Source organism: Rhinatrema bivittatum, chromosome 4 (genome assembly GCF_901001135.1).
Source record: "Rhinatrema bivittatum chromosome 4, aRhiBiv1.1, whole genome shotgun sequence".
NCBI lineage: Eukaryota > Metazoa > Chordata > Amphibia > Gymnophiona > Rhinatrematidae > Rhinatrema > Rhinatrema bivittatum.
The window spans coordinates 475,470,304-475,483,083 of NC_042618.1; the positions used below are offsets into that span (position 1 = coordinate 475,470,304).

The 12,780-nt window shown below is 48.7% G+C and overlaps 1 protein-coding gene across 5 annotated transcripts in view; it reads right to left on the bottom strand.

Moving 5' to 3' along the window:
• The window catches only part of DYRK4 (dual specificity tyrosine phosphorylation regulated kinase 4), a 246,022-nt gene that overhangs the window by 45,548 nt on the left and 187,694 nt on the right, over positions 1-12,780 (bottom strand). For all 5 annotated transcript variants that reach the window (XM_029597284.1, XM_029597287.1, XM_029597285.1 and 2 more), the window contains 3 exons: positions 7,487-7,650; positions 1,586-1,722; positions 636-776 (listed from right to left, as the gene is read on the bottom strand). In XM_029597284.1, coding sequence (XP_029453144.1) covers positions 636-776; positions 1,586-1,722; positions 7,487-7,650 — 442 coding nt within the window. The remainder of the gene's footprint in view (positions 1-635; positions 777-1,585; positions 1,723-7,486; positions 7,651-12,780) is intronic.

A 12,780-nucleotide genomic window follows, 5' to 3' on the forward strand; every position in this document is an offset into this window, starting at 1 on the left:
AGGGGCAGGTTTAGATTAGGGGAGGGGAAAACACAGCTTCAGATTTCCTTCTAAAATCCCTGTGGGCACAAGATTTATGGTTCAAGATTTATGGTTCACAGTTACATTTAATTGAGTTTATGAAAGTTCTCTTTTAATAGTTTTCCTGTATACTTGTGTTAATGTATTCTGCCTTGAGGCGACTGTTTTAATGTATTTCCGCCCTGGAGGCGACTGTTCAGTTCCTTGTAAACCGGTGCGATATGTATTCTTTACAGGAACATCGGTATATAAAAATTATAAATAAATAAATAAATAAATAAATAAGATACCGGCACATTCCTCCCACTGACCCAAATTTTCACATTAACTTGCAGCCCCATGGGCAGAAGGTACCTGCAAGCCCTTTAAACCTGCTCCCTTTTCTTTCAGTTGCTTCCCGGAAGCTCTCGATGACCTCAGGAAGCAGCTGCATTGAGAATGACTTTGCATAAACTCCATCTGCTTGGTCTAGACTGACAATGATGTCATAAATGACATCACACAGAGTGTGCAAGAACCAATCAGATGAAGCCTTGCATGGAGGTTTGGAGCCATTCAGAGAGTGGCAGTGACAAGAGAAGGCATAAAGCTCCCAAGGCGTGAAAGCCTCTTACCCCAGCAGCTCAAAGGAAATGCAGAGATGGTTCCGGAAGTAGAAGTACTCCTTCATGTGCACTATGTTGTTGGTGCCATCTCTGTCTTTTCTGCGAAGCAAATCTAAAATCTTCAGTTCCACTAAAGCCTGGTGATGAAATCTGAGCAGAAGAGAGAATGAGGAACGCCATAGGTCAGGGCCTCATCTGCTTAAAGGCTGCGCACAGCTCCCCCACATGCCATATCACCATTTGCTTAGAGAGGAGATCACCCCGGCACCCAGCACACATGCTCCACACCCAATGGTTTAACATTTAGATTCAATCACATGTACTTGCATGCTTTCCTAAGGAGATCCACGGGCTCCATGTTTTCAAGACAGACTAATCCAGTCCTGATTTTACTCCCGTTGCATGCATGGGAAATAAATTCTGTAGTTCAATTGTATACATGCACCGGGTAACGGCAGGGCTGTATCAGCTGGAAGGCTAAGTTTTTCTTCTAATAAGCTTTTCCCCCTTTCCCTGTGCTCACACCCACACTGAGCTTTGTATGGCTCGCTGTGATGGTCACGGCAGAATGCACGCAACCCACTTCTCCATCCTACAAAAGCACCCAGGTAAGGTCCAAGAGCTCTGCAGCGAGTCCCCTTGGATTGGGCAGAAGGGAGCACCTCTCTACAGGGGCCCCTACACTAGTGGTTCCTACTCAAAGTGAGCAGGGCTCAATCAGATGAACTCCATGTGATGGAAAAGGTGCAAGAGGGTCACAGGTCGAAGAACTCTTAGAAAAGCAAAGGTCGGGGCCAATCATGCTGCAACCAGCGGACTGTTTCCTAAGCAGCACCCAGAGCTCTTCTCATTGGATGAGCAGCAGCCTGCTCCCACCGGGGTCCAGATGAAAGATGGAGGCCACGCCTACTTCCACCCTAACAGCACAGGCTGCTATGCAGAGATCTATCTGGCCTTACCTCTTCTTGTTCTGTATAATTTTAATTGCTACTAGCTCATTAGTCTTATGGTCCAAACATTTTGCTACTTGTCCAAAGGATCCTTTGCCTATTATTTCCAAGACCTCGTACCGGTACGCTATGTGATCGTGAAGTACCTACAGGTGCAAACACAACAGCATTAGTGTCTGCAGCACAGTAACTCAACAGAGGACGACAGAAAGAGACCCAACTGACCACCCCCCCACCAGTCCTGTCCACATTGCAAGGATGGGTCCCTGCCGCCAGCCATACGGGGGTACTTTCTGTACAATAATATCAAGCCCTATCCAGGACAGTTGTTCTCATCTTCCTCCTCAGGGCTCCACTCTCCTAGGCACCCAGGTATCAGGATTCCTTTTACAGTTCATCCCCAGCATCTCCCCCCTCCCATTTCCAACCACAAAGTAGCACAGCAATTTAAACAGTCATCGACACCAGGAATGGCAACTAAAGATCCAGCTTCCCAGGTCCCCCGTGGCCTTTCCCCCTGGCTCCCTGTCACCACCAACCCCACCGCACCAATCTGGTCAACACAAGGCATGTGTTAAGCCTGCCAGACAGACCGGGCCACAAGGGGGGCCTGCGTTGTCGCTAGGGCTTCTGGTTCTTCCTGTATCTGCAGCCTGACACACTGACCCAGCCGCCTTTCACTCTTTTGCAGCTAAGGATCCTCCAGGCTTATCCCATGCTTCCTTCAAGTCCTTTACCATTTCATGCATGCAGAGGTGCAAAGTCCAGTCCCGGTACATGAAGCCCATGCTCTAGGATGGCGCTTGCTGAATGAATCTAGGCCATTTCTCATGCTGCTCCTGAGTCTAGGCTCTCTGAGCCTCACATCATGACCTCTTGTTCTAGAACAGGCTTGCTTCTCGCGCGTTATTAATACCTTTCACATCATGGCCTCTTGTTCTACAACAGGATGGCTTCTCGCGCGTTATTAATACCTTTCACATCATGACCTCTTGTTCTAGAACAGGATTGCTTCTCGCGCGTTATTAATACCTTTCACATCATGGCCTCTTGTTCTACAACAGGATGGCTTCTCGCGCGTTATTAATACCTTTCACATCATGACCTCTTGTTCTAGAACAGGATGGCTTCTCGCGCGTTATTAATACCTTTCACATCATGGCCTCTTGTTCTAGAACAGGATGGCTTCTCGCGCGTTATTAATACCTTTCACATCATGACCTCTTGTTCTAGAACAGGATTGCTTCTTGCGCGTTATTAATACCTTTCACATCATGGCCTCTTGTTCTAGAACAGGATTGCTTCTTGTGTGTTATTAATACCTTTCACATCATGACCTCTTGTTCTAGAACAGGATTGCTTTTTGCACGTTATTAATATCTTTCAGATCGTTTCTCCCAACTCTCCTCTCCTCTAGGGTATTGCATATTTAGGTACCTAAGTCTCATCATAGAGGGCTTTTGCTGCAGACCCCATACCATTTTGGTAGCCCTTCTGATCATCTCCACTCTGTCCGTATCCTGAAGGCATGGCCTCCAGTAATGGACACGACACCCCAGGAGGCGTCTCACCGATGATCTGTACAGAGTCATTATTGCCTCCTTTTCTCTGCTAGTTACACCCCAAACTGGGCAGCCCAGTGTCCCTCTGTCTCTGGCCACCGCCTTGTCCCACTGTTCCCCTACTGTGAAATTACTGGGTATAAGCAGTCCCTGGCCATTTTCCTGTTCCGTGCACACCTGTATCTCACCCTCTTCTCATGTTCCACTTCTTTACATTTCGCAGCCACAATACAAGACTCTGACATTTTTATACTGAGCTTTTACTGCCAAGTAGCCTCAGCTCCTCGGCTAAATTTCAATACTACAAAATGCAGAGTTGTGAAATCCAAGGGAAGCTGGAGATTGAAAGCTGAAACTTGGCAGCGTTATAAGCAGCTGAAGAGGGCAATGATTACAGATACGCTGCCCCCTTTTTATCTGGCAGCGGGCAATGCGTTGCTATCCATTCTGAGGCTAAAAAGACAGATCCAGCCCCTTTTGGGACCCGGGTGAGGTTCTTCTGGGCACAGAATTTCCCAGAAAACACAAAATTGTACGTGGGAAGACTTTCACTCAGGGTTAAAAGCAGCTGTAGTGAGCTCTGGCTCTTGGGGACTCTATATACTGCTAACCTGGATCTCAGGAGCAGATGCAGCAGTTCGTGGCTGACGGGTGTAGCCCAATCAGGAGATGTTCCACTAGGTGCATGTCCTACAGTTGTTAAGAAGGTTCCTTTTTCCGTAGGCTTTACTCGCACCTACTCCCGTATATTAATGTACTTTAATAATGGGTGGTGACTTTAATACGATACGAGATGTGGACCTGGACGCTTCTCAATCACATAGTCGTGAACGGGGTATGGGACAGGGCCCTCAAATGTTGGAAACCACGTTACACTTGCTGGACACGTGGCGCACTTTACATCCTCTAGAGAAAGACTTTACTCACATCTCCCGTGAGCACGCCACCTTCTCAAGATTAGACTACTTCCTTATTAGTTGTAGTGCGTTTTCTCTGGTTCAAGATGCCGGAATAGATAACATTGTTATATCTGATCATGCTCCTGTATGACTCGATGTTCAGTTTTCTAGTAGCCAGTATTCGCCCAAACAGTGGCGATATCCTTACTTTCTAGCCACAGATACGAAATTTTATGAGTATCTGTGTGCTAAATGGGAGGATTACGCGTCCTTAAATAAAATACATGTTTCCCAACCTGCTTTGTTCTGGTATGCAGCGAAAGCGGTTTTACGAGGGGACATCATATCCTATATTTCCCATTTTCGTAAGAGTCTTGACAAACGTATACTAACGCTGAACACTCAACTGCGCAAGGCCAGGGCGCGTCTGACAGTGGTTGGGAATGAGGAAACGCGGGCTGCACATAGATCGCTACAAGTGGCGCTCAATTCACTGTTACATCAACGAGCAAAAAGAAGCTCGTTGATGTAAAGGTCAGATGATGGCCAATTTGATTAGATCCGCTAGGAAAAGTTGGTTTATCCCGGCGCTGCGGGCCTCACCTACTGGGGTGGTCCGAGACACTCCATTTTAAATAGCTTTCGGGACTTCTATTCTGCTTTATATGCCCGGAAGGTGGGAGTGAGGAGGGTAGTGCACGGTTTTGTTCTAAGGTGTCTCTTCCGAGTTTGACCAGAACCCAACAAGAAACGCTAAATCAGTCCATATCAGAGCAAGAGGTAGGTTTGGTTATTCGCCAGCTTAAAAACTTTAAAGCCCCAGACCCTGATGGATACATGGCAGAGTTTTTTAAGCTTTTGGTGGATAGGATATCGGCACCTCTGGCCGCAGCATTTTCAGAGCTGGTCACTTGCGGATCTTTCCCACCGCATGATAACCTAGCCTTAATTACCCTTATACCAAAAGCAGGAAAGGATCCTCTTTTATCAGAATCCTATCGTCCGATCTCTTTGCTAAATTTAAATCATAAAATTTTAGCTAAAATACTGGCAGATAGGTTGGCCCCACTATTACCCTCTTTGGTTGGAGACCACCAGGTGGGATTTGTACAGAGGAGATATGCACTGGCAAATATACTCCGGGTCCTAATGGCCATGACGATCTGTTGACAGCTCGATATCCCGTATCTGGTAATAAGTTTTGATTACGAGAAGGCATTTGACAGACTGGAGTGGCGCTACTTATTTTACATTTTGGAGAAAATGGGGTTTAATGGTCTCTTTTTACAGGCGGTGCGGTTATTATATTCGGATCCTAGAGCAGTGATATTGGCGAATGGCGCGCGGTTGGAGCCATTTGGAATTGCCAGGGGCACTAGGCAAGGTTGTCCATTATCACCCTTACTGTTTATTTTACAACTCGAAGCTCTTTTATTAGCTCTTTATGGTAGGCGCAAGATTCGAGGAGTTCGGTTTGGTACGTGACTTTTCAAGGGAGTGGCATTTGCAAACGACTTGTTGGTATTTGTGACAGATCCTCAGGCGTCTTTGTCCCCTTTACTGCATTTAATTTGGGAATTTGGGGTGTTCTCCAGCCTGAAATTAAATTTTATTTATTTATTTATTTAAGGTTTTTCTATACCGGCATTCATGATAAGATCATATCATGCCGGTTTACATATAACAGGGGGTGCAAAAACTGTTCTTTTAACAAGTGCAACGGAAGCAAAAGTTACAATAAAACAAGGTTGTAGAACTGGGAGAGGAAGGAAATAAGGATAGTAAATGAATCCAAAATAAGGATAGTAAATGAATCCAAATCTTCAGCTTTAGTTTATCCTCCTACTCTGTCAACTACCTGGCAGGACACCTTTCCATTACGATGGGTTGCTGATCACTTGTGTTACTTGGGGGTGCATGTCCCAGCGAACCCTGCCCAAATATACCAGGCAAATGTTCCCAGAAAGCTGCAGGCTACCCTGACAGTTTGGCTAATTGGAGTACTCTGCCTCTTTCTCTCTATGGTCGAGTTAATTTATTTAAAATGGTCATCTTGCCTCAATGGCTTTACCTTCTTCAAAACCTACCAATGATATTGCAACGGGCAGATCTCTGCCAGCTAGAGGGCACCATGTGGCGTTTCCTCTGGAGGGGAGGAAAAACGCGGGTCCCGCTGAGCTGGCTGAAGGTGTGATGGGGGAGGTGAGGTTTGGGGGTCCCGGACTTGGGGGCCTATAATTTGGCGTGCAATTTAAGGACTATCCGGGATTGGTTGACGGACTCCCCTGCGTACACCCCATTATATGCTGATAATGCCTTAATGGCTCCATTTGGTCCAGCTTATGTGGTGCAGTCTGGTTCCATTAATCTCCCCTCCTTTCTTATACACACCGCGCTGGTACGCCCGTTCAGGCAGACGTGGCAGAGATTGACCAAGTTATTACAGATACCATCCCAATGTGCCTGTTTCCTACCAGTAGGGGGGAATGCTGATTTTACACCAGGGTATCAATCCATCAGTTTTGCGCTTTGGGTATCCAGAGGGATCACCCGACTAGGACACTTGCTGAACAAGGAGGGGATACTTCTTTCCTTTAAGGAATTCGGGGACCTATATGGCTTGGGAATCACACACATCTTCCCCTACCTACAAATTGGGCACTACATACGGGCCATTCCGGAGGGATATTAAACTCCCTCGGTGCTTCATACACTGGATCAGGTGTTTCATTTTGAAAAACCAATTGCCCCGTCATTGTCAGCATATTATAAGCAGATACAGAAGCGCGCGGGAGTAGACCTCGACTCCACCTTAGAATCACGTTGGAATCGGGATGGTGATTTTGTTGTAACTCAGCCCATTTTACGGGCCTGTTTTCGGCGTGTAGCCAGGATCTCGACCAATTTATATTATAGAGAAATGCAATTTAAGTTTCTCAGTCGGGCATATGTGTCACCACAAGTGGCTTGTCATTTCAATATAGCTTTTACAGCTGGTTGCAACCGTTGTGGCCATGAAGGTCAAGGCCTCAGCAAACTATTTCACTAACTTAGCTGAGCAGCTTTGGGTCAGCGGGGTCCCATGCAACTGCTTTCAGTCACAATGACGGGATCGCTCTATGAGGTGGGTTTGCCATGTCGGACTTAAAGATCTCAGCAACGAGCCAAAGGCTCCGAGTCCAAGCCCCCGAAATGCAGCTGCTGTCTGGCGCTCTTTCTCCTCTCACCACCAAGACCCAGCTGCTGAGTCAGTGTGGGGGTTGCAGGGTTTGATTTCTTTCTAAGGGCGACCTGTCCCTCCCCCCCCACCCCCCGAGCTCTTCCCCCTCTCAACTTTATGTAGGTTCCGTGCTCATCATCGTAGCTGCTATTGTTCTGCGTTCCAGGGACCCCCTTCGACCTGTCCCCTTCCCCCATCCCCCCCACCCCCGAGCTCTTCCCCCTCTCACCTTTATGTAGGTTCCGTGCTCATCATCGTAGCTGCTATTGTTCTGCGTTCCAGGGACCCCTTCGATCTTTTTGGCTTCAAGCCCCAGGAACCACAGCTCCGCATAGTTCAGGATTTCATCGTGCTCGTAGGCAGTGAGGCGGCCTTTAAAATGTTTCAGGGCCTCTGAATCGAACAAAAAGCAAACAACAACAAAGAGAAAGAAAGAAAAAACCCCAAATGCAGATTAAGCTGGGAAGAAACCTTGGAAAAGCTCCACTTAACACTACGAGAAGCTCTCCGGGAGCAGCTTTTAATGGCGCCCACATTGTTCCAGCGTCCAGAGGGACAACGTGCATGCAGACCTTCCCCTGGATAAAAGCACCCACAGGGATCTGCACCCTCTTTCTCGCTGCTGCTGCTCCATTTTCCTTGGAACGTGACACTGTAGACTGGAAAATCCCTGGGTCTGTCCACTTTTTACCTTGCTAAAAGCTGGGGGATGGACGGGCAATCTTCAGACAGCCAGGGTAGATCAATACTTAGCCCAGTAAGCGGCTTCCGAGGATGACCCTCTATAAGAAGCACACTTGACGTTCAGCGCTCCCAGCCCTAGTGGTGTCTGATACTGCACAACAAGAGAACCCTTCAGCACAGCCGCCACGTTACCCAATTGCAGGAGGGAGATTTCAGGCCCACCTTGGATCTCTAACTATTATGTGACTCGCAGCACTGACTTCAATTGGTAAATGAGGGACTACGGATATCTCTCGCTGCTTTGGGAAATCTGGCAGCTCTGCATCGAGGCCAAACAGATTTCACAGGCCCAGCCTACCTCTCCCAGTCTTCCCTTTAAGGTGTGCAGGAGACTGCAACACCTTTCCCCTTGCCAGCACAGTCTAAACATCTCCCAACGTAAACTTCGCTGGCTGGCAGCCCCCATGCACCGCTGTGCCCCATGCACTTTGAACCACAGGACAAAACATTCAAACCAGAGCCTGTATCGGATCAGAAATAGGCTGGCAGAGAGACTTGCAATGTAAAACTGAATCCGTTCTACGGGAAAAAATCAGTAAGGGTGTGCTAGTCAGCTTGCATACCCTAATCGATGGTTTTTGTCGCACACTGCGCCCCTTGGAATTATTTATAGCAGGAATTGTTAAAACGAGTCAACGCTGGTCTTGTCATACTGCCATGGGCTCATCCTTATACATGCAATAATATCCAAGCCTTCTGGGAACAAGTGCGGAAAGGAATAAGAGATCCTCTACATCTTGATTATAACATATCTTTCCAGATTTATTTTAAAGTCTTGTGCATATAAACAGCAATTAACATCTAAACATAGTGCTGCATTGGATATCCAACTGCCAAATCAGAAGGATTCTCTGTAGCTGGAAACAGTGAAAGCATGGAACAGACGTACTTCATTGCATGTAAACTTCTTGTGACATACGGTTTCTATGGTGCGTAGATGTGACGCGGAACTTGCGATAAAGTAGAATAACACTGATATACTTGCTGAAAGAGCCCAGCGCAAAATGATGGACAGACATGGCCTCCCCAGTTGTAGCATGTGACCCTGACACCAAAATGAGGCGTGAGTAAAGAGGAGTGCCAGAAGGCAGGGAGTGAGGACCCAGCGGGGAGTAGGATGCGCAGAGTGAGTGTGGTGGAGTCAGTAGCGCATGCCGGGAGAGTCAGTAGGTACAGAGTGAGAGCTGTGCCGGGATTATTACATGCAGAATCAGTGAGGAGTCAGTACACGCTGAAGAGTAAGAAATCACCAGGACCTGATGGTACTTACCCCAGTGTTGAAAGAACTCAAATGTGAACCTGCAAACCTGTTGCGAATAATTTGTAACCCATCATTTCAAACAGCATTGTCCCTGAAGACTGGAGGGTGGCCAGCGTAATGATAATATTGGAAAAGGGTTCACAGGTGATCCAGGAAACTACAGATCACTAAGACTGAGGTCAGTGGCTATTCTTAAAAACAAAATAGATAAGAAATGACTTATGGGGAAGAGTCAAAATGGATTGAGTGCAGGGAAACCTTTCTTTACAAATCTATCAGGTTGCTTTGAAGGTGTAAATAAACAAATGGATAAAGTTGAGCTGCTTGATATTGTGAATTTACAGTTTTAGAAGGCATGAAACTCCTCAAGAAAATAAAAAGAGATCGGATAAGAGGCAGTGTTTGTTGCACTCGGGGGTGGACCCTAGTCCTGGGGCAGAGGTGGAAGGCCCCCTGGAAGGGAACAGGAGGTAACTGCCCCCAGGGGGCGGAGCACTGGAGGAGACAGAGGATAGGAGGAGCTTCACCACTGGAAGCCCGAGGTCCCCCTGGGAGGAGCCCATAGAGCCGGGCCGCTTGGACTTAGGTGGGCCTCGCAGGGTCTCCTAAGAGAGTGAATGTCTGGCGTGCCCACGGAGAGAGGGGGAGCGCGATCGGGTTCAAAGGTGGCTGCTGGATGGAACAGGGAGAACCAGAACAGAGTTGGTGATGACAAGGCGAGGAACAGAGCCAGAATCTGGAGACGAGGTCAGCAGGCAAAGGTCAATGTCCAGAGGTCAGTCTGAGGGATGGTCAGTAATGCAGAGGTCAGGTACCGGAGGTCAGACGAGGTCAAAGGCAGGCTGGAGTCTTGAGGCAGGCGGCAAGCAGGCAGGCAGGCAGGTCAGGAACAAGCTGAGGTCTTTGAGGAAGGCGGCAGGCAGGTCAGGAGCAAGCTGTGGCCTTAAGGCAGGCGGCAGACAGGCAGGTCAGAAATAAGCTGGTCCGAGGGTACTACCTGGGTAGACAGACAGATAAACACAGGAACAAGCAGGACTCAGGAACTAGGCTGCAGGAACAAGTCAGGAACAGAACTGGAACAGAAGGATCCTGGAACGAGACTAGGAATAAGCAGGAACAAGTACAAGCGCAGAGGCAATCTCAGAACAAACCGACCCGATTGCCAAGGCAAGGAAGCAGAGACAGGAACTTCCTTATATTGAGGGCGCGCCGCGGAGCTAGGACCCGCCCTTGGTCCTACATGAGTCCAGGCAGTCCGCGCGCGTGTATGGGCGAGGCTAACATGGCCGAAGATGCCGAGCCTCGGTATGAGGCCTGGCGCGCAGTGGAAGGCCCGGCGATCGCCACCGCGGGACGTCGGGGCCTGCCAGGACTGGCAACCACCGCGAGGGAGGTGGTCCCAGAGCCCGCTGTGGAACCATGAAGGTGAGCAGGACCGCGCATGGGACAGCCGGGGCGAGGCGCATAACAGTACCCCCCTTTCTAGGCCTCCCCCTACACGGCTGTAGTTTCTCAGGGTTCAATCTATGTAAGGTCCTTAGAAGATCCTTATCAAGGATGTTTTGGGAGGGTTCCCACAAATTCTCCTCGGCCCCATGGCCCTCCCAGGCTAACAGGTATTCCCACTTGCCTCGGTGTCGCCGGACGTCGAGGACCTCTCTTACCTGGAGAGAAGTGTCAGGTTCTGCAGAGATTTATTTATATTCTTTTTTTATACCGAAATATAGCAGAATGCCTTCATTCCGGTTTACAGTGAAACAGTGTAACAAATTTATACAGAGATGCGTGGAGCAGGAGGGTCTTTGCGTGAGGGCTAGGAGAGGACCAACGGCTTTAACAGGGACACGTGAAACGTGTTGTGGATACCCAATGAACGAGGTAGCTGGAGTTGATATGAAACAGCTCCCATTCTTCGAATCCCAGGAAACGGTCCGATGTATTTCGGAGACAGGCAGTGAGGGAAGTCTCAGTCGAATGTGTCAAGCACTCGGCCACACTTTCTGGCTAGGTCGAAAGAGTGGAGCGGGTCATCTATGAAGATCAGAGGTGCACTTGGCGCGTTCAGCAGCTTGTGAAAGTCGCTCTTTTACCTGGGTCCACACTTGGCGAATGGTTTGAGCCATGGATTGAGCCGCTGGAGACAGAACCGTCAGAGGAACAGGAAGAGGCAGTCGGGGCTGCCGTCCAAAGACTACTGCAAACGGGGATGTGTCGGTGACTGCTGCGACATGGGTACTGTGCGACAGTTCAGCCCAGGGGAGAAGATCCGACCAATTGTTTTCCTGATCATTTACATAGGAGCGTAGGAATGTCTTCAAGTTCCGATTGGTCCTTTCGGCCTGCTCATTGGCCTGGGGATGGTAGGCCGACGTATAACTCAGGGAAATGTCGAACTTTCGACACAAGGAACGCCAATACTTGGCGGCAAACTGTGATCCCCGATAGGATACAATCTTGTTGGGGAGTCCGTGGAGGCGAAAGATATTCTTCAGGAAGAGCTTCGCCAATTCCGGGGCTTAAGGAAGGCCCGGCAAAGGGATAAAATGACCCATTTTTTGAGAAGCGGTAGATGACGACCCAAATCACCTTGTTATTCTGGGAAGAAGGTAGATCAGTGATAAAGTCTGTCAAAATGCTGGACCATGGTTCGGTAGGTGCTGGGAAAGGCTGGAGCAAGCCCCAAGGCGTCCCTGTTGGTGGCTTTTGCTGGGCGCAAATGGGACATGAGTCCACATAGTTTCGTGAATCTTGCACCATCGTAGGCCACCAATAGTGCCTTTGCAGCATTTCCAGAGTCCTGGCATGACCAGGGTGGCCTGCCAGTTTAGATTCGTGAGCCCATTTTAAGACGCGTTCATGTAGCCATCGGGGAACGATGGTCTTCCAAACAGGGACTGTGGTAGTTGCAGCAAGGGAGATACAAGCAGGGTCGATGATGAAGCTAGGAGCTTCCGGGACGTCCTCAGGCTCAAATGATCTGGACAGCGCATCAGCGAGCAGGTTCTTGGAACCAGGACGAAAGCACAGGTTGAAGTCAAATCTTTCGAAGAATAAGGCCCACCAGGCCTGACGGGGGTTCAAAAGTTGAGCCTCTGAGATGTTTGAGGTTCTTGTGGTCAGTGAAGATGGTAAACTTATGTTGCGCCCCTTCTAACCAAGGGCGCCATTCTTGAAGCGCTAGTTTGACCGCATGGAATTCGTGGTCACCCATAGTGTAACGTTGTTCCATGGGGGAAAACTTATGAGAGTAGAACGAACATGGAGTTAGCTTGCCTGTGGGGGAGTGTTGACTCAGAACGGCTCCGGCGCCGATTGCTGAGGCGTCGACCTCCACAACAAAGGGATGTTTGGGATCCTGATGAAAGAGACAAGGGCCGGAGCTGAAGGCTTCTTTAATCCTCTGGAAGGCAGCAATTGCTTTGGGTGTCCAAACTCGGGTGTTGACCCCTTTCCTAGTCATAGCAGTGAGTGGGGCAACAATGGAAGAGTAATTCGCATTGAAGCTCCAGTAATAATTG